We start from the raw sequence: 23,267 nt of genomic DNA on the forward strand, positions 1-23,267 counted from the left end.
TACTATCGAAAGATAGGAATACAAGACTGGGAACATAGTAGATCCCTGGGAAATACCTTTCATTGGTCTGAATGAAAGGAAACAGGATGAGACCTTCTTAGTTCCCTCAGTTTACAAACAGTAATCTGAATACGAATGACTTGACAGCAATACATTCAGGATTCCCAGACCAAATCATTCCTATTTCCACCATTGATAATCATGTAATAGGTTTCATTATCATAAGTGGGATTGGGTTTCTAGGAAAATTAGCAACTTATTCTCTACCTTTCTCTTTTCTCCTTGTTCAGTCAATTCTGATCAAGGCCAGTGAGGATTTCAGCGAGACTCTCTGTATTTTCAGAATTGCTGCAGAATGACTTAAATGGATTCCCCGAATACATCACATTAAAATAGCCTGTCCTCAATTTATGTGAAATAGCTGGCAGGAAGGAAAGGTAGCAGAATTCAACACCAAAGGGACCAAAGGGCAGACCTGAGCAGTGGATGGGCCATAGCTAGTAGAAATGGTCATTGTGCAGAAAATGGTTTGAAAATGAAAAAATGCATAATGTTTAGCAAGCTACTAATTGAATCTATCTTTATAATCTTTAATTTAAGAAGAAAATGTCAGTTTGATATTTCCCTTTATCACCAAGTATTATACATTTCTAATGATGGAGGCGAGAGGGAGCTCCTCATTTCTCATTCTTCACTACCATCTGTCCATGTTTGGGAACAGTACTCCTCTGTATTATGCTGCATCATACAACAGACCCTTTTCTATTCTTCTCGTCCCTGCTGTGAATGTGCACATATTTTAAATTTCTTGGGGGTCCTATATATAAATTCAAGGAAGTACAAAATATATGTTCCTTCACTGTAAGTCATCAGGATATACAACAAATGCCTATTAAACACCTACTATGGACAACACACTGTGCTAGGTGCTGTGGCTAAAAAGTATGATGATCAATATGGTCCTTGGTCATGAAGGGCTTACAGTCTTGTAGAAGGAGTGAGACAAGTGCCTAAAGAAGTATTCTGTGAAAATTAATGCCATGATAATAAAAATTGCCAGAGTAGCTTGAGAGATTTGAGGAGAGTGGGATTATTTCCAGTTGAGGTGATCAGGAAAAGCCTCAGGAAGATAGTAACACCAAACCTGAGCCCTGAAGAAGGGTAAGATTTTAATAGAGGCAGTTAGATGATTAAGTATGTGGAAAGCTGCCCGCAGAGGCAAGAAGTTCTGAGTTTAAAGCCATCCTCAGACCCTTAACTAGGTATGTGACTCTGTGCCTCAGTTTCCCCATTTGTAAAATAGGGAATACCAACCCTCCAAGGCTGCCTAGGGGATAAAAATGAGATAATACTTGTAAAGTGTTTTATAAACCTTGAAGTACCATAAAAATGCTAGTTATTATTGTTTGGGGCATGTAGAACTGTATAGAGATGGGAGAGAGTAGAATGAGATAAGGAAAAATTGAACAATCTAACTTGCTGTAGTTAAGAAGCACCACAGTGTAGTGGGAAAAAAAAGCACTAGGCTTGAAATCAGGAGAGACATGGGTTAGAATCCTGCCTCTGACACTTACTAGCTGTGTGAATATGAAAAAATAATTTCTTTTCTCTGATGCTGGTGATCCTTAACTATAAAATGGGAAAGGGATAGATAGTAATATTTGTAGCACCTATTTTACAAGGTTGTTGTAAGTATTAAATGAGAAAATGTGTGAAAATGTGTGGCAAAACTTAACCAGTTTTATAAATACTGGCAAGTATAAAATAAATGCCAATTATTGTTACTATTATTATGATGGTCCATATTATCATACGTTGTTGTTCAGTTGTTTTCAGTCTTATCTTACTCTCCACGACCCCATTCGGGGTTTTCTTGGCAGAGATACTAGAGTGGTTTGCTATTTCCTTCTCCAGCTCATTTTACAGATGAGGAAACTGAGGCAAACAGGGTTGGGTGACTTGCCCAAGGTCACACTGTTAGTGCCTCAGGTTGGATTTGAACTCAGAAAGATGAATCTTCCTGGCTCCAGACTCGGCACTCTTTCCACTATGGCACAGTCATAGCTTCCCCGTATTATTATATACCATGTTTTTGTTCATGAGGAGGATGATGAGATGAGGGTATATTGGAACAGTCCCGCTATGGAGTTTGTCTTTTGTCCTATGGGGATAATTCTATGTTAGGGAATGAGAAACACAGAATATTACTGAGCAGTGAAGTGATATGGTCAGATCTATGCACTAAGACGATTGCTCTGGGGATGGTATGAAGAATGAACTCAATGATGGAAATCCAGGAAAGAGGTGAGAGAGTGTGGACTAGGGTCAGTGGGAATGGAGAGGAGGGAATAGAGGACAGAAATATCATAGAGGTAGAATCAGTAGGGATTGGCAACTGAAATAAACAGTTTTTTTCAAACACACTAGATATTTAATGTAAATCTTAAATAAAACATTTCTTCTTGATCCTTATTTTAAAGAAAAGTGATATTTGTAGACACTTTGTTATTATAGAAGATATGGGTCTTTAGTCATTCTCTCCCTTAGGGAATTTATGAAATTTCCTGTGATATTTCTTTTCAGGGCTTTAGTCGGAATGATATATCAAGTCAAAAGAAATAGTGTGTCGAGCAGCATCCTATTTTGACACATTAAGTATGCTACTATTTATTTTATTTATATTTAAGTGCCCTATTACACATAATGCTGTTAGCTGTACTTGCTTCTTATTTCCATCACCTCTCATTCATTTCTCAACTCCCTGTAATACCATGTCTGACTACCACTCAACTGAAGCTGTTTCCTTCAAGATTACTAATGATTATTACTAAATCCAGTGGTTTGTTTTCAGTACTCATCCTTCATGATTTCTCTGCAGCATTTGACACTGGTGATCACCCACTCTTGGATCTTCTCTCCTCTCCCAGCTTTCATGACATTGCACATGATGTTCTTCCTATCAATCTGATTGCTCTTTCTCAGTCTCTTTGTAGGTTTCATCATCTGTTATCCCTTCCCTTAAGAGTCAACATATCCCCAAGACTCACTCCTAGGACCTTGTCTCTCTTGCTAAACTCAGAAGTTTCCATGAGTTTAATTATCACCTTTATGTGGATGATTTCCAAATTCACAAAATCAGCCTTCTTCTCTCTCCAGAGCTTTATGCCCACATCATCAGCTGCCTGCTAGATATCTCTGACTTGGATGCATATACTCATACTTTCTTCTTGAGAATCTTACAAATTAATAGGGGGAAAGATGTGCATACAAACAACTGTGGAAGAGAAGGATGGCAGCCAAAGAATCCAGCATGGCCTGGTGAAAGGTACATGATAAGATTTTGGGGCAGTCTTCAGTGGAGATGTAAGTATCAAACTTAGCCAAATCCCACATTTGGGCCCAATTCTTTCTGTAGCCTTAGAATGGCTCAAGCCATCATCCTATTACTGCATGAGTAATAAAGTGTGAAATGGACTAGATATTGAAAGTGAAATAAACGAGCTCAGTTTAGTTACATAGGATACAATCAGAAAAGTAAACATATAGCATAAATAATGAAAAATTCAAGTAGCCTTGATAACTGTGTGGGAATACTAATGATAATAACTACTGATGTTGATATAGCACTGTGAAGTTTGCCAAATGCCTTATATTCCTGATCTCCATTGAGCCTTACAGCAAACCTGTGAGGTAGGCACTAAAGGTCATAGACATCCTTTTGGCAGCAAGGTTTAGGGATATTCTAAATAAGGGTTTCTTGAGAAAATTCACAGATTCCTGAAAACGTTATTTTACATCTGCATCTCTGCTTATCTTTGATGCCATGGAACACCATGCCCTACCACAAGATACCCTACTACACCAGTGGCTGCCTTCTTGGCCTCCTCACCCTCTCTTCCCCTGCCTTTAGCTTTTAAAAGTCATCTTTTTGCAATCATTTGTAGGCTCCTTGATGGCAGGGATTGTTTCTCTTTTTCTTATTTGTATCCCTGGTGTTTAGCACAGTGTCTGATATATGGTAGGCACTTAATAATTTCTTTAATTGAATGAAAGAGAAGGAACTGAGTAACATTTTTAGGGCAGGATTTACCAATCTATGTTCAGTGGTGATCTTGGTGTTCCACGTAATAAGGATACCAGTACTTCAAGTTTCTATGACTTAATTAGCATGAGGAACTCCCAGTATGGAAACATTTTCCATGGAGGTAGATCTCAACCCTTCTGCAACTGAGATAAATCTTAGGGAGTTTCCTAGGCAGAAAAAAGTTTAGTTATATTCTTGGGATCATGCAATTAGTGTCACAGGTAAGATTTAAAGCTAGGTCTTCCTGACTGCCTAACATTCTGTATACCACATCATATTGGCATACACACCAGACACTGTAAAAAATGAAAGGTAGTGGTATTATCCTCTGAAAGATGAAATATAAAACCATATATGTGTTGAAAATACTGTATACAGCAATTTTTCAAATTGGAAATAGGTTCAATTTCATCTATTTTGCTCCCAAAATTTTTCAATTTCACTTTATCCATGGGAATATATCATTTCTCTCCTCTTCTGCTCCCCTGCCCCAGGTATGGGACAACATTTATAGGTTTGATATATTTTGATATATATATATATATGTATATATATATATATAGATATATATATAGATATATATAGATATATAGATATATAGATATATTTCAATATATTTCATTCCCAAGAGTGTTTTTGGCCAAATTGTTTGAGAAATGATGTTTTAGGAATTACTAAGCAATTTTGTTATTTGTACAAAGTCCATTTAAAAATGAACAGGGGAGAGAATGTAAGATGTAGTTCTCATTTTAAACATTTTTTTTAAAAATGCTGATTGATAATCTTTTAAGTAGCAAAAAATTAAGAGGCATCATGCAAGGTAACAACTTAGTTGATTTTCTTCTTGGAAATGGAAATAAAATATGACTGAACTCAAGGGTAAATGAATGTCTGATTAGAGCTGAATCGAGAAAAAATATTAACAAAAATGCCAGTGTCCTGCCTATTGTAGTGGATGTAATGCAAATCCTGCCTCTGATGCTTACTATTTGTTCAGCTGTGATCAAATTACTTAACTTGCCTGAGTCTCAGTTTTCTCATCTGTAAAATGGAGATAATAATAACACCCTACCTCACAAGTTTGTTGTGGAGCTCAAATGATATAATGTATATAAAGCATTTCAGAAACCATAGTGCACTACACAGAAGTGAGAGATTATTATTATTATCAATAGATAATTAATAACATTAATTATGATTAGATTAATACTAATATTTTCTCATTTTTAAATGGAGTTTAGATAGAAATAGTCCTGGGATGAGTAATTATCCTATTATTCTTTTAGATTTAGCATTCTGTGGATTACAGCAGTATGGAAAATATTTGTCATGACATATTCCATTCTCTTAACACATATTACATAATCTTATTACATAATCTTAATACATATTACATATTTTACTATACTTATCATTGTACCTTATAAAATCCTTTGAAGATTGGCCAATGTGCAAAGTCAGATTACCATGGCTGAGGAGCCAGTAGTCGACACAATAAAATAACACCAGAAAATAGGAGTAGTGAAAGAAAGAGAGAAATCTCTCACCTACCTGTACACTAGTCAGTGTAGTATACTGGTAAGCTTTGACTACCAGGTAATTCGCTTCTAGATCTATGATGCCTAGGATCATATATTTCCACCATCTTCTCCTCAAAATTGCCAGCAAGTTTTCTTCTCCTGGATGAAAAAGAGTTAAGTAGAAATGAATTTGGGTTTGGGACCTATCATATATCACATATTTGGCAAGGATTCTAATATTTTGCAGTGTTACATTTTCTGATCACACCAAATGCCTAATGGAGCAAATGAATTAAAGTGTCAGGGACTCACAATCTTAACTTAGTCCACAATCTTTCTTGTAAATATCAGTTCTCCAAATTAGTTTTTAGGTGTGAGAAGGATGAAGCAGGTTATTAGTTCACCATGAAAAACATTTTCTCAGAAATGAATAGAAAAAAAATCATTATACTACCTTGCAATGGAATAAGAAGATTTATTAGAAAAGACACATAAATCATACTAGGCACAAAAAAACCAGTGAGGTCCACCCTTACTGTAGCAAGAATTCCAGAAATGAATGGAAGATGCTTGAGGATCAAGCTCTTCCCTCTTACTTCTGTCTTGGGGTCTTTCCACTATACTAAACTACCTCCTTTAGGTCTGAAGCTCCCTTTCTGAACATGGCATGGTAAAGTGATCCTTATGGCCCGGGCTGTCTCTTTGGAATCAGTACAACTACTGAGAGATGGAGAGAGAAGGTAAAGTCTCAGAAATGTGCTAGCCTAGCCTCAGACCTCTGTAACATAGCCACAGCAGGTACTTTGGGGAAAGCATGGTGTAATGGAAAGAACACTAGGCTTGGGGTGACAAGACCTGGGTTCAAGTCTTGGCCCTGCTATTGACTGGCCATGTAAGTCTGGGCAAGTTAAGTTTTCAGAGCCTTGTTTCTCATCTTTAAAATGGAGAAAATAATGACTGACATTTTATATAGTGTTTTAATGTTTATAAAATCACTTATGTGTGTGTGTGTGTGTGTGTGTGTGTGTGTGTGTGTGTAGTCTTCTTTAATTCTCACAATAACCCCGTGGAAATGTTCTATAGATATTTTTATTTCTGTCTTATGGATCAAGAAATATAGGCTTAGAGGCTGTGAATTGTCCACAGTCACCCAACTAATAAATATCAAAGACCAGAGACCACTAACTTAACTTAAAAAACTGAACTCATTATCTTTTTCCCCAAACCCTCCCATTTTCCTATCTTTTCTATTACTGTGGAAGGTACCCCCATCCTCCTAATCACCCAGGCTTGCAACTTAGGTATCCCTGGCATACTCTCTCTCTCTCCTCTCACATCTAATCTATTGCTTTGGGTCTGTTGATTTTACCTTTATAATGTCTCTTGCCTATGCCCCCTTCTCTCCTCTGATACTGCCCCCACTCTGGTACAGGACTTTATCACCTCATACCTGGACTATTGCTAGATCCTACTTGGTAGGTCTTTCTGTCACAAGTCTCTCCCCACTCCAATCCAGCTTCCACTCAGCTGTCATACTGATCTTTCTAAATCACATACCTCTCACCCTCCCCAGTTCAATCAACTCCAGTGAGTCCCTTTGTTTCTAGGATCAATCATAAAATCTTGTTTGACTCTTAAAGTCTGCTATATCTTGGTCCCCTTCCCAACTTTCTAATCTTATTCCTTATACCCCACAACTTATTTTGCATTTCAGTGACACTGGTCTTTTTGTTGCTGCTCACACTAAACATCCTCTATCTCTGACTGTAGGCATTTTACTTGTTGACCTCCCATGCTTGGAACTCTCTCCCTCTTTATTTCTGACTCCTGGCTTGCCTGGCTACCTTCAAGTCTCACTTTCCAAGAAGCCTTTCCAGATCCCCCTTAATATCAATGCCTTCCCTTTGTTGATACTCTCCAATTTATTCGGTATACATCTTCCTTTTCCAAAGTTGTTTGCATGCTGTTTCCCCAATTGGACTGTGAGCTCCTTGGGAGCTTTCTTTGTACCTGCAGTGCTTAGCAGTGTAGGTGTTTAAAAATGCTTGCTGACTGACTGACTTCCCACACTATGCTGCCTCTCTAATAATTCTTGCCCTGCTTATCTCAGGGGAGTGTTATGAGAATCAGATGAAGTAATCTACGTAAAGCACTTTGTAAAGTCATCAGACTCATAAGCATTTGAGCTGGAAGGGTCCTTGGAGATAATTTAGGCTAGAGATTCCTAACTTTGGGTCCATAGACCCGAAAGGAATCCATGAGTATATGTTAGTTCCCATGAACTTCCATGAAAAATTACATATTTGTAATCCTATATATTTTATTTTTACTTAAAATCATATAAAACATTATTCTGAGGAAGGGTCCATAGGCTTCTAGACAACTAGTGAGATCCATGACACAAAAATGGTTAAGAAGCTAAGAATCTAGTACTACTCCCTCATGTTATAGGTGAGGAAACTGAGGCCAATAAGGTAAAATGACTTGATAAAAGTTGCATAACTAGTAAGTGGATTAATTGGAACTTGAACTCAAGTCTTATAATTTTTAAGAAAGTTCTCATCCTCTTTTGATCATCCATTAGGATCCATTTATATGATACACTCTTCCAACTATAAACACCTTCCTTCGGTCCATAAACATAAATCTACAATTGAAAGGGACCTCTTAGAGGTACTCTCTCTTGATCTTATTTTACAGAAGAAGATACTGAGGGAAAGTTAGGTGACTTGCCCAAGGTCATACCAGTATAATGCATCAGGCAATCCTGCAACATGGCAGTCACTTTCACATCCTCCTCTCCCATCCGTCACTGCACACACACACACACACACACACACACACACACATTTTCCCCCAAATGATGTAAAAACAATTTTTTAATATTTATTTTTTTAAAAAGTTTTGAATTCCAAATTCTATTCCTCTCTCCCTTCCTCCTTCCCTTCCTTGAGATGTAAATAATCAGATATAGGTTATACATATGCAATCCTATTAAACATTTTCATATTAGTTCTTTTGTAAGAAAAGACAAGTACAAGAAAAAGAACAACAGAAAGAAAGTGAAAAATAGTGTGCTTCTATAATCAAACAATATCAGTTCTTTCTCCGGAGGTAGATAGTATGCTTCATCATTAGTCCTTTGGGATTGTCTTAGATCATTGTATTGCTTAGAATAGCTAGGTCATTCACAATTCTTTGTTGAACAATACTGCTATTACTGTGTATAATGGTCTCCTGGTTCTGTTTACTTCACTTTGCATCAGTTCAAATAAGTCTTTCTAGGTTTTTGTGAGAACATCCTGCTTGTCATTTCTTGTAGCACAATAATATTTCATAACATTCATATACCACGGCTTGTTTAGCCATCTCCCAATTATATCCTTGTATTTTCAGTGGAGAGAGCACACTAGCCTGGGAAGTAGATTTGTCCTATATACCAAGTTCAGAATTTCCTTATCTATGGTTGATCTGTTTCATGGCCAAATTTAAGATGATGCCCACACTAGGCATGGTGAACAAGGTGAAATAAAAAAAATTCTATGATGAATCTGTGACTCAAATGAAGAAAAATTAAATCTATTCACAAATCTGTGACTAAAATCAAATCAACATTTTTCTTGATTTCAAGTTTGGCAAGAAAGAACAATGGGCAAGTCGATGCATATTAAAAGAAAAATTGAAAAGAATTCACACATATTCAAGTCTATTTTCTCTTCAATTTATAAACATTTATTGAGTGTCTGCTTTGTATGAAGTCCTATGCTGCATCAATATGTAGAGAACAGCTCTGATATTTGAGAACATTTGCTTGGTTTTACTGTAAACTCAAGTCTGATCAAAACAAAATAAAAAAGAAGAAATCTTGAAAAATTTTCTTGTATTTGGGGAATTTCCATAGTTTAGAGAAAATTTTAAAATGCTTTGGATTCTTTGGGAGTTTTAAGGGATAATTTGTGGATTTGGATATTATCATCTTTAGCAGATAGCTATTTAGATACAAAAAATATAGCTTCTAGCATAATGCTTGCACATAAGTATTTAATGTGTTGAATTAAATGCCTAGCTTTTATTAGCTGAATGTAGTGACTGATATCTTCTAACAATGACTAAAGATTTGTCAGCCCCATATTAGCCCCCCTAAATCCCTCCCCCCAACCCCTTCAGGGAGAGGCTTTCTGGTCAATACAGTTTAGCAGACTGGAGCTGAGATGACTGGTTACAGGGAACAATGTCCAGCAGTGATCATAGTGGAATTACATCATGAAAAGTAAAGGGCCCCTAGTGGAGAGAGAGATGGCGAATAAAAAAGTGAGGGAAAGGTACAGACGTACAGAGTTCTGACATCACCAAAAAACATTGGTGGCCCTGCACTATTAGAAACGTTCGTTATCCCCTCCACACATGAACCCTGGCCACATATATTTCCCACATGTTTGCCCTTCCGTGAATCTGCCCTGGCTATATATATTCCCTATGTGTGATTTCTAAGCATATCTACTCTGCCCAATAATTGCATGTGCATTTATTGGAGAGTGTGACCCAGGTTTATGAGACAAATGGCCCAAAACTAATTTCCTTCATAAGCTATTTTATTGAATATTTTTATTTTTAATTAATTGTATTTTTTGACTAAATAGTAAAAGTAAATGTATTGGGGGCACATAGCTTTCAATGCATGCAAACCTACAGAATACCTTTTGGGCGTAGCATCTGGGGACTTCATTATAGATTTATTTATTCAGCATATGATAGCACTGATTCTGGAAAGACACTTTGAACACATGTGAAAGGTTGAACACAGAAAATAAAATAAATCAACGGTATATTAAATCCCAAACCCAAGAGTAAAAAAAAAAGGTTCTCATTATAAAATTCCCATTAGCCTGATTAGTTCGCACAATAAACAGAATATAGTTTGGAAAATAAGCATATCCCAATAGATGGTGCAGAAATTATGTTTCCACGATGTTCTCAAGCTCCTGTCAATCAACGGAAAACATTATATGGACCCAAAGGATGATTAATTACCCTTACTGTTCTACTAAAGATGGAGCCTGCAGTGTGTGAAAAACCCAAACACATGTTCTTACATTCATTTTTCACTTGAAGCACCTGAAATATGTAATGCAGTCATGTAGCAGTATAAGCCTGGGAGATGAGAAAATATCTTTTATTTTATTGTAATCATGAAAAGGAATTTCTTTTAAAGTACTACCTGGGGACATAGCTATATGGTTCCCATTACCATGGAAGCATACTGGGTCATCAACACCTTTACAGGCATATTTAAAATGCATTCCTAAGAACTACAACACCAGAATGTCTCTATAGCTCCATATAATGAAATTACTAGAAGTACCAGCATAATTGTGAGGAATTTCCTAAAATTTTGAAGGAGAAAAAAAAAGACTGTTTTTTCTTGAGAAAAGATGACAGAAGAAATTATCAAAGCCAAAGATGGAAGATTAGGATGATAGGTTATGATTTTAAAGGCATTCTACTTTTAAAAAGGGGAGTAAAACATTTATCATTCAAAAATATTCATATATTAATTCATTCAAGAATATTTATGCAACACCTGTGCTATATAAGGCACTCTGCCGGGTGCTGCAGGAGGTAGGCTGACATCTCTGTCCACAAGTACAGGAAAAATAAGACAAAAATAGTACAAAATAATTAGATTATGTAGAAGAATGTAATAAGTACAGTAAACACAGGGCCAAGGGGAGAGACCACATGTAGGCAGAAGATCAAGAAAAAATTTCATTAAGAAATTAGACATTTGAACAATTTTTTAAAAGGCAGAACTTGAATCAACAAACATTTATTAAGTACCCCTACTATGTGTCAGACACTGTTACAGATACTGGGGGTGTAAAAACAACAACAAAAAATACAAAAAACTGTTTTTCCTCAAGAATCTTATATTCTATGGTGGGAGATGACATGTTCTCATACAGAAGGCAATACCTGAGTCCAGTTTTGAAGGAAACCTAGGATCCTAAGAGGTAGAGGTGAGGGGGGGAGTTGTATTTCAGACAAAAGAAGATAGTATGGACACAGAAGATTGAGTGCTTAGGTTGGACAATAGAGAGAAGAAAGAGAAGTAATGTATAATTAGGCTGGCAAGGGGAGGCAGGAGCCAGGTTGGGAAGGGTTATAATGCCAGGGTTATATTTCCTTGACAGAGGAGTTAGATTTTAACAGATGGAAATGGGTGGGCAGAATATTCCAAAGGCAGAGAAAAAATAAGCACAAGTAGGGAAGAAGAAGAGCCTGGTATCTTGTTGGGGAACAGCAAATTATTCAGTTTTTCTGGAATTGAGAGTTCAGACATGGGAGTAGTGAGAAACAGGCCTAGAAAAGTGATAGAGGCCAGAGCATGAAGGGTCTTGGAAACCAGGTTAAAGAGTTTGGATTTGATTTTGTAGATACTGGGAGCCATTGAAGGGTTTATGAGCAGGGTAGTGGCAGTGGGAAAGGAATGGAGGGGATAGAATAGAAAGTCATTAAAGAGGTAAAAAGGCATGATTATAAAAAAATATAATAAATTATGATTAAAAAAAATTGATTTTGTAAGAACAAAAATTTGCCACATGAAGTGGCATTTGGCCATTTTGGTAATAGTTTCAACCAAAGGATTCACATTTTATTTTGCTATCTATCTGATGTGCAATGAAACAGCTGATACACTTTTGCATGGGCAGGCAGGCTTTCCATTCTACCCGTTTTCCTAAGGCGGGAATTGTACCGAAGCTCTGTGACTGTATCTATTTGTCCAAATACATGGTGGGTTGGGGTAAGGTGGGGCAGTCTATTTGTGTGTGTGTGTTGGGGGAGGGAATCTTATGCTTTAGATCATGAAGAAGACCTCCAGCAATTAAGATTTAGTATCAATCTTGCTAAATATAGCTTTAAAACAAAATATGAATGATATGGCTGAGTGAAAAAGAAATACCATTACAGGATTTCCTTGGTTGTTAGAAGATGGCGTTTGAAGATGATGGTTTTTAAAAGCTTATTAGATGTATTATTATATGTTATGTTATTAATGAAAGTAATAACAATCCTAGTACCTGGTATGGTGCCATTCATTCAGTGGATATCTAATAACTCTTTGTCAAATGAATGAGGGAGGGGAAGAAGGAGGTTTTTTAGCACAAAGTCTGTAACAGTTCACATTCCATCCAAAAAACATGGATCAGAGTCACGAAAGGTCTCCCAATAACACTGACTCATACTGTTCTTGTTAACACTATGAGGTCACCAGGGGTTGCCTGAATAGAGAATGAGAATACTGCAAGAGTGTACAGCCAAGGTGCCCTCTGCTAGTGGAACAAGGGGCCCAATTATTCCTCCGGCCATATTTTCATGGAGGACTCACACTCATAAAGTGATCCTTCATATTCATGACAACTTTGTGCATAACCAGAGGCAAGCATACACTTCACTTACAGCCACTACTGAGAGAGAGAGGCCATATAAGTCGGTTGAGTTGCCCAGCTTCAATAGACACCTTCATCATGGCTTAAAATTTTAGGCCATTAGGCAATCTCTCCTTTCTTGAACTTTGTAGAAAATGGTTAAATGTTAAGGGATGACTCTGAGAAGGATGATGAATGATGGAGTAGACGTGGAACTTCAAGTTTTCCAAAAGCTGAAAATTAACGTTGGTGTTATTTGTATGATGCAGTTGTCAGCAACAGGATGGGCAGGGGAAGAAGTACTTTCTAGAAGGTGTTGTATTTAACTGTTAAATATTCTACCCTAGGGCAAAGACATAGCTGTCCTGTCCTAGTTCTGGGGAAAACCGAGCTAGAGCTTGTTGCTTTGGCAACCACCAATGTCTCCTGCTTTAGTCAGTGATAAATGCTTTTTGAAAGCAATCTTGGAATGAAATGAACCTATTTGGATATACTCTGAATTCTATACATTAAGAATTTTCCTTATCTATTTCTTTTGTGTCTCCTTTACTTCCTTTTCTCACCTACTAAATGAAGGCAGCTCCTAGGGTTCAATTTTTAGTTCTCAACATAGGGTACTGAGACTTTTGCAAGGTATTTGATATCCTTGATCACAAATTCCAGAGATGTGGACTGGATGACACAAGTGAGGTCAATTCAGAACTGGTTGAATGAGTGAGTCCAAAGTGGGCTGCTTAATGGAGTGATGTCAACTAGAAAGAATGTAGCGTGTCACAATGACTTATCACTTAGTGCTCAACATTTTTACCAAAGACCTGGATAATGGCATAGATGACAGAAAACTTGGACAGACAGTCAACTTATTGGATGTCAGAATCAGGATCCCACAAGATCGTGATAGGATAAAACAAACAAATCTAACAAGATTAAATATAATGGGGATGACTGTAAAATTCTACATTTTGGCTCAGAAAGTAGACTGTACAAGTACAGTGTGGGGGACAGATTCGACTTGACAATGGTTCATAGTAAAAAGGCCATAGTAAAGTATGGCAGCTCTACAAATGAATGTCATCTAAGGTCGATGGAAAGAATAATATTCAGCAAGGGGGATTATCACAGCCCACCGTACTCTGCCCTGGTTGGATTGTATGTGGAGTATTGTGTTTACTTCTGGATATCACATTTTAGGAAGTATGATGTGCCGCCAGTGGCTGTGGTGCTGGATGGAGATGGCTGAATGCCGCAGAGAGTGAAAAGAAAAACACAAAACACGGGCCAGGTGGAAGAGTAAAGAACAGCTCCATTTATTAAACTGAGGGACAGGGCTTATATACCTTTTAGGCAAGCAGAATCAACAAATCCACGTGCGAGGCATTTGCATAATGCCTGACTTGCTCATGCTTTTGTTCCCCTTTTGCCTGTAAACAATATTGTGTTAATAGCCCACAAGTGGTATTTAGCATGTGTGTACCATGGGGGTTTTGGAGACTACATGTGTATACCAAGGAGGCTTGAAGAGCCTTCATCCTGAGCAGCATGTGCATGCCAAGGTGGGGGATGGAGAGCCCACATGCCGAATTATCAGCCCAAGGGCAAGAACAGGGCTCTGGCCTGTATCTTATCCCAGAATGGACTTTCTCAGAGCTGGCCCTCTACAATGATGAAACTCTGAACCATGTTCAGAGGACAGGAATGAGAACGGTGACTGGACTTAAAACCATGTCCTGTGAAGATCAACTGAATGAACTGGGGATGTTTGACATGGAGAAGACTTGAAGAGATAGAATGGATTCTCTTCCGGCAAGTGAAGGAGCTGCTATCATTTGGAAGATGGATTGGCCAATTTGTTCCCAGAACATGAGCTAAGAGTAGTAAGTGGAAGTTTCAGAGGGGTTGATTTCAGTGCGATATACGAAGAAATTTCCTAATGATTAGGCTGGCCAAAAGTAGAATAGGGTGTCTCAAGAGGAAGCAAGTTCTCCATCACTGAAAGGATCCAAGTGTTGACAAGAGTGAAGCTGGCCAACCCCAGTTTGACCAGATCACAAAAATGGAAAAAAAAATAGTGCCTTTGGATGATGCTGCTTTTAGCAAGCACTTATGTTAACACATTTAGTTGTTCATAAATATCTGCTGGTACCTAAAACAACTTCTGTGCCCATACCACATTGAAAAGGCATTGCTTCCTAGGTTTTCCCTACAAGTCATTTGGGAGTGTATGTGTAAAGGTTGTCTTTCCTATCCCATTGCTAAGCATTTCAGTTCTGATTAAATGCGTTACTTTAAAAATGTATATTCTCTATCTTTTCTTCTAGTAAGGTGGACACTATGTTCAGATGAAGTTTGAGATTCTCTGCCCCTTTCCAGCAAAGATCAAGGCTTGAGCCAACTGAGATGTTTATCATCCAAAATATCCATGTTGAACCCAGTAGTTTGAGTGAGACCAGAGTTGAAGGGAATGTGGAGTATATATAGACAATGCTTATGACTGGAAAGTTTATTTACAAAAATATTAAATATGACACAGTAGTCCTGTGATTAACACTGTACATTATGCTCTAAGAATCTATTTATTGAATTGGAGGAAAACATGGGGCTATCAACTACATATTATAAAACACATCTGGATAATACTAACTCTAAACAAGATGTCACAAGGCAGTTAAAAATACAATAATTATTCTAGCCTAATTTCCCAAGTAGAACAGTATCTGAAACACAGTAAGTACTTTATAAATGTTTTATTGATTGATAGTGGTATTTCCTATGAGAAACAACATGGTCTGAGTAAAGTGCTGGGCCAGAAAGGACCCAAGTGCTGATACCAACTAGTTATATGACCTTGGATAAGTCACTGATCTTTCTCAGTCTGTTAAAGTTGGCAATTTATGTAAGGGGACAGTTTTCTCACCAGAAGTTTTCTACACCACATCTTTGGACCAAATTGTGTGTGTATGCGTATCTGTACATATGTGTATTACACTATACATGCATTTATTACAATATACACACACATATATATGTCTTGGAAGGTCAGTGTGGCATATATACGTGTGTTTATATGTATAACATATACATACATATGATATATATTTTGAAAAAGGCAATGTGACAAATGAATGAATATATAATATATGAACATGCATACTCATTCATTTATGCATATTATATATAATATATCTGTATCTGTTCTGAAAGAGGCAATGGCACAGTGGATTGAAGATTGAACTTGGAACCTGCAGGAAGTATTGGATTCAAATCCTATTTCTTACACTTATTATCTGTGTGACCCTGGGCAAATCATTCAACTCTTCTGAGTCTCGTCTACTAAGTTTTAGATGGGCTATGATTTGCATTGATGTCCCATATGTATTAAGGCATTGTATTTAGACACTGTTGCCCATGGTCTACAGTACCTTGACAAGTCTTGCTGTTTGCTTAGAGATGGGAAGGCATACTTTTGGTAGAATTTGATTCCTTAAAATAAAGTTGCGAGTCAGAGTTCATTGGCAGTTTTCTGGAAGGTGAATAGCAAGGATACGAGAAGGGCACGTGATTCTTACCAATTGGAAAGCAATGTCGCAACATATCAGTGGAAGGCAAATTAGTACCTAAAGGAGAAAGAGGCAGTGCTAATGTCACTGTGGAAAGGTGCCCACCTAAAAAGGAGTTTTAATTGTGGGATTCCGATAGCCATTTATTTTAAGACAAATATATCACGAAAATGGAGAATGTGGGGAGCTTAATTACATACAAGGCAAATGACTTAATAGTGGGTTTATTTCACTGCTTCTAGGTGGATAGTCCTTGCAAGAGGAGAAAGAAGTAAATTATTCTAGCTCAAAATGTGAAGCCCTTAAACCACCAGAGCCTTTCATGAGCCATGAACATTAATAATCATTTTGATTTGACAAGAAACATTTCTTAACTTTTAAACCTATAAGCTTCATGTTAAAAACTCCTCTTTAACACAAATTCACTTAGCTGAAATCTGTGAAAATTGTCTTCCTTTTCTGGATTTCTGTATGCTAGCCCCATGTCAGGAGGTGAATGTGTAAAATTTTATATAGCAGCTTTTTATGCTATATTCCTCCAGAGCATTTCATGGGCTCATATTTCTGATGTGAAGTTAATATAATTATTGTGCCTTCTAGGGCCAAAAGCACCCTCAGTCCCACCCTCCTTCCAAGTTAACAAATGTTTATTAGCTGCCTTCTATGTGTAAGGCCCATGTGCTAGAGGTCAACTTGCTAGCTGAATATATTTCCAAGTTGTATAAAACATGAATGAGAAAGACCACAACTCTTTAGGATAACCAAAATCCTGCATAGGAAAATGGAATTTCAGTTGTTAAATGCTTTGTTTGGGCCCAGAACTATGGATAGGGAGGATGTTATAGGACACCTCTTACCAAAAATAGTTCTTGAGATGGTGACTACTCACTTAAGGTGATTTTCAGTGCTTAATGCTTTGTTCAGAAAACTCATTTGATCTTCTTGGAAAGAATGAAAGTACAAAAGAATGGTTCTACTTACAAGAATAAGGCAACCACCATCAATAACAGCCTCAAAGAAGCTTTGGACATCTACTATGGCTTTAAAAATTTTATGTCTTTGTATGATCCCACTTTTAACAGACATATCTGTCCAATATAGTTAGTTGTTTGAGGATATCTTTGTAAGTATATGCTGGCACCTAAAGTATCACATCAAAACTTGAGCTCAGTTAAAAATATTTTTAACTTGCAATTCAGAAAAAAACAAGAAATAGAAAAAAACCCTTAAGCTCATCATTTGGTTTAAATTGACTAACTAATCAACAAAACAAACAAATTTTATTAAGTGCCTACTATGTGCCAGGAACTGTGCTAGGCAGGACTGTCCAAAGATGAAGAGACGGATGATCGAATAAAATGCTGACTTTGGGTGACTGGAATGTAGAGTATGCAAAGAGGAGTAATGTAAAATTAGTCTAGAAAGATAGGTTAGAATTCAGTTGTGGATAGCTTTAAATACTAGACTGGATGGTTAGTATTTTGTCCTAAAGAAAATGAAGAGCCATTGAAGTTTTTGATCTCAAGAGTGATGGAGCCTTAGGAAGATGGTTTTGACAGCCTACCACCATCATCATCACACTATCAACAAGCATTTACTAAGTATTTTTTTTTACATACTAAACTAAGCACCGGAGACACACAAAAAGGCTAAAACCAGTCACTGACATTAAAGAACTCCCATTCTAATGGGGGAGAAAATATACAAATGACTAGGTAGATGAAAGATATTTTTAAGAGCAGATGGGAGGCATTAAAAGGTAAGGCAGGAAAGGTAGGTCAGATTCAGATTCCACAGGGCCTTGAATATCAGGCTATGGAATTTGGACTTTATTTGGTAGACAATGGGAATCTTTTTAAATAGAGATTATCTGTAAGAACCACCTGAATATTTTGTACACATGGCCTGGAAAAGGCTGGTTCAGTACTGGGAAAACAATAAGGTTAATTGACCATATCAATAACAAAAATAGCAAAAATGATATGACTATCTCAATAGGTGCAGAAAAAGCTTTTGACAAAATACAATATCCATTCCTTTAAAAACACTAGAAAGCACAGAAATAAATGCAACTTTTCTTAAAATAATAAGTAGCATTTATCTAAAACCAAGAGCTAGAATTATCTGTAATGAGGATAAACTAGAAGCCTTCCCAATAAGATAAGAGGCAAAACAAGGATGTCCATTATCACCACTATTATTTAATATTCTAGAAATGCTAGCTGTATCAATAAGACAAGAAGAAGAAATAAGAATAGGCAATGAGAAAACAAAACTATCACTCTTTTGCAGATGATATGATGGTATATTTAGAGCACCCTAGAGAATCAACTGAAAAAAAGTTTTAAAAGTTAAAACTTTAGCAAAGTTGCAGTATATAAAATAAAGCACAAATCATCAGCATTTCTATATATTACCAACAAAACACAGCAGGAAGAGATACGAGAAAAATTCTATTTAAAACAATTTCAGACATTATAAAATACCTGGCAGTGTACCTGCCAAGACAAATCCAGGTACTATGCTAACAGTTACAAAATGCTTTTCATACAAATAAAGACAGATCTAAACAACTAGAGAAATGTAGACTGAGCCAATATAATAAAAATAATAATTTTCAAATATTAAGATATTTATAGTAGCTCTTTTTGTGGTGGCAAAGAACTGGAAATCCTGGGGATGCCCATCAATTGGAGAGTGGCTGAATAAGTTGTGGCATATGACTGTGATGGAATACTACTGTAGTACAAGAAATGATGGTCTCCATGATCTTAGAAAAATATGGATAGACTTGCATGAAATAATGAAGAGAGAAATGAGCAGATCAAGAGAATATTGTATATAGCAACAATACTGTTTTAAGAAAAACTTTGAGTGACTAAGTCATTTTGACTATTACAACCATTCAAGTTAACTATAAAGGATGTATGAAGATGCTATCTGCATCCAAAGAAAGAACTATAAAGAGAAGTATATATAGAATGGTTTTACACACACACACACACACACACACACACACACACACACACACACACACACTTCTGTCTAATAGTAGCCATCTCTAGGGTATCAGGGAGAGGAGAGAAGAAAAAAAGTAAAAAAAAATTTACATGATAAGTTTTATCTTTAAAAGGAATAACAAGTTGTACATAATAGATGTGCAGTTTCAAGTACAATTATCTTGCTTTTTTCCCATTCTATTGTTATGGAAATGCTTATTTTATTTTTTAAGTTCAGAATGAAGTAAATAAAAAAAATTTAAATGACAATTTTACCTAAATTAATTTACTTATTCAGTGCATACTAATCAAACTAAAAATAGTTATTTTATAGAACTAGAAAAAATAATGACAAAATTCATCTAGACTGAAGAACACGGTGATCAGTGGAAAAAAAAATGTGAAGGAAGGTGTCCTAGCAGTACCAGATCTGAAACTGTATTACGAAGGGGTAATCATCAACACAATTCGGTACTGGCTAAGAAATAGGGTGGTGGATCAGTGGAACAGTTTAGGTACATAATACACAGAAGTAATTGACCATAGTAATCTAATGATTGATAGGCATGAAGATCCAAGCTTTTGGGGCAAGAACTCACCATTATGAAAAATCACTGGAAAACTGGAAAGCAGTTAGGCTGAAGCTAGCCATAGACCAACAATAGCACATTATATGCAAAAAATAAGGTCAAGGTGGATAAATTATTTAGATAAAGAGGGGAATATCACAAGTAAATTGGGAGAGCATGAAAAATTTTATCTGTCAGATGCATAGATAAGGGAAGAGTTTATGACCAAATGAGAGATAGATAAGATCATGGGAAGTAAAATGTATCATTTTGATTAAATGAAATTAAAAAGTTTTTGCACAAACAAAGCTAATGCAGCCAAAGAAAAGAAGGAAACAGGGGAAGGGGGATTTTTACAGCAAGTTTCTCCGATTAAGGACTGATTTCTTGGAAACTGAGTCAAATTTCTAAAAATATGAGCCATCTCCCAATTGATAAATGGTCAAAAGACATGAACAGACAGTTTTCAGAAGAAGAAATCAAAGCTATCAATAGTTACATTAAAAATGCTGTAATTCATTACTGATTAGAGAAATGCAAGTTAAAGTATTATTTTCTTCAGTATTTTTTTGGGTCTCCTTTAGCAAGTCGTTGACTTGCATCACTCTCATTTCTCTTCCCTATTTTTCCTCTACTTCTCTTACTTGCTCTTCCAAATCCTTTTTGAGCTCTTCCATGGCCTGAGAAATACAGATGTTTGGAGGGATTCGGGGGAGAGCTTAAGCGAGTCACTGTTTTCTAGCCACCATGCCAAATTTGTATTTTTCAAAAGGCCAAGAAAGCAGGAATCCCGGAGTCCCAGGGTCCTAGTATCTTGGTTTTGCAGCTAATTGAGAAATACAAGTTAAAACAATTCTGAGATACTACCTCACACCTATCAAACATTGGCTAACATGACAGAAAAGAAAAAGGACAACTGCTAGAAGGAATATAGAAAAATAGGGACACTGATGCATTGTTGGTAGAGATGTGAACTGGTCCCACCATTCTGCAGAACAATTCGGAACTATCTGAGCAATACCACTACTAGTTCTGTATGCCAAAGAAATCAAAAAAGGGAAAAGGAACTCTTTATCCCTTATTTCTCAGCCATGGAGGCTTCAGCCTATGGAAGATTTAGGCTCAGTCCATGGTCCCATGTTTTGCTACCAATCCCTACTTAGGGCTGACAGTAGGAGAAACAGAATAGCATTCACTTACTTTAGAGAACCCTCTGGCTTTTCTAGAATTCTTAGAATCCTGCCTTTGTTACGTTTACCTGTATGACCTTGGGCAAGTCACTGGCCATCAGTAAAATGAGGTGGCTGCATTAGGTGGACCCCAAGATTCTTTCCAGCTCTAAGTCTACAATCCAATGATCTCTCTTAGATACATTTGCTGAGAGAAAGTTGCACTTAGTCTTTTTAATGACAAAACCATTTCCCTTCTCTTCCATTTACGTGAGAAGTGACCCCATTTGTCTCTTGGCAGTTCCCTGTAATTGGCCCTGATATCTCCACACATTAACAGATGAACACGTCAGCTTTGTGACTTTTATCTCCCCCACAAAGAGCTGTGTATCAACCAATGCCACATGATATAAAAGCTGCATCTGCAACAACTTTGCCTCAGGACTCATGCCTCTCACTGAGTGAATTCAAAAGACAACATGACAGAAGGTGCCAGGCTGATCTCCTGAGGGCTGACCCTGAGCCCTGTCACCAGTGCATCTGTTCTGGGACACACATGGGTCATGTCCAACACAGAGGGCTGGCAAGATGGATTGGCATTGTCATGTACCAGAGGCCTTGGGAAAAGGGAAGGCTGATCTGCTCCTCTGCCCCTCCTGTATGTTTCACAGACCTGCTGGTCTATCTCAAGCCACCAAACACCAAAGAAAAGAATGCCAAAGGTCAGATCTGCTAAGAATAATGCAATCAATTTCTCTAGCACCTTTAACAAAATAAGCCATGAAGCCTTTTCTTCTCACAGCACCTTTACTGACAATTAGCCTCACTAAAAACCGGACATCACAGCAATGAAGAGAAGAATAATAGCACCTGCTACTACTGGAGTGTCCTTTGTCTGAGATCAGAGTATACACATTTGTGTGATTAAATAGGCTTTATCTGGAGAAGGAAAAGAAAGTTCGAGTTAACAGAATAAGCATTAGCCTTAAAATGGTGAATTACCAGTAAGGTCTGATCTTAGGTAGAACCCCTTCTGCAGGAAGCTAAATTAAAGCACTTTCCTGATGTATGCTCTGGCATCCTCAGTACTTATTAATGTTAGGTCAAATTAATAATAATCATCACTTAATTAAAAATTAATTAAATTTAATTATAACATAATAATCAAATAATTGAATAAAATTAATTAAATAATTAAAGACCTTTACTTCTATGTAGTGCTTTAATGTTTACAAAGTACTTTATAGCAGAATCATAGATTTAAAGCAGAAAAGATACAAGTCATTAAGTCTAATAGTCATGTTTTTACAGGTGAGGAAACTGAGGACCAGAGAGTTTAAGTGACTTGTATAGGAATCATGCAGGTAGTAAAGTTTTATAGCCAGAATTTATACTCAAGTCTTTTGATTCTATTGCAGCTAAATGGCATAGTGGATAAAGGGGATAGGGTGGATAGATTCATCTTCCTGAGTTCAAATCTGGCCTCAGATAATTACTAGCTGAGTAACCCTGAGCAAGTCACTTAACATTGTTTGCCTCAGTTTCCTCATTTGCAGAATGAGTTGGAGAAGGAAATGGCAAACCACTCCTCTATTTTTGCCAAGAAAATGCCAAATGGGGTCACAAAGAGTTGGACGCAACTGAAGGACAAATGACTTTTGATTCTACCTCCAATGTTCTTGCCACTGTAATACCCTGCTTTACATACTGTCTCTCACTTGATTCTCACATCAGCCCCTTGAGGCAGGGATACTTTGTAGGCATTATTATCTATACTGTGCTGATAGGCTCAGAGAGGTCAAGAGTCTTGTCCATGACAGCACAGTTAGCAAGTCTGAAATGTGGGACGAGGACACACAATCGTCTGAATCATACAGGTAGAAAACCTCAGATGACATATAAATAATAATGGTAGTTAGCATTTATATAACATTTTAAGCTC

General features: G+C 36.9%; 1 protein-coding gene across 1 annotated transcript in view; it reads right to left on the reverse strand.

The window, feature by feature from the left end:
* Positions 1-23,267, reverse strand: part of SLC35F1 (solute carrier family 35 member F1) — a 148,522-nt gene that overhangs the window by 112,469 nt on the left and 12,786 nt on the right. The window contains exon 3 of the mRNA XM_036768254.1: positions 5,636-5,763. Coding sequence (XP_036624149.1) covers positions 5,636-5,763 — 128 coding nt within the window. The remainder of the gene's footprint in view (positions 1-5,635; positions 5,764-23,267) is intronic.

This window comes from Trichosurus vulpecula, chromosome 7 (genome assembly GCF_011100635.1).
Source record: "Trichosurus vulpecula isolate mTriVul1 chromosome 7, mTriVul1.pri, whole genome shotgun sequence".
Classification (NCBI taxonomy): domain Eukaryota; kingdom Metazoa; phylum Chordata; class Mammalia; order Diprotodontia; family Phalangeridae; genus Trichosurus; species Trichosurus vulpecula.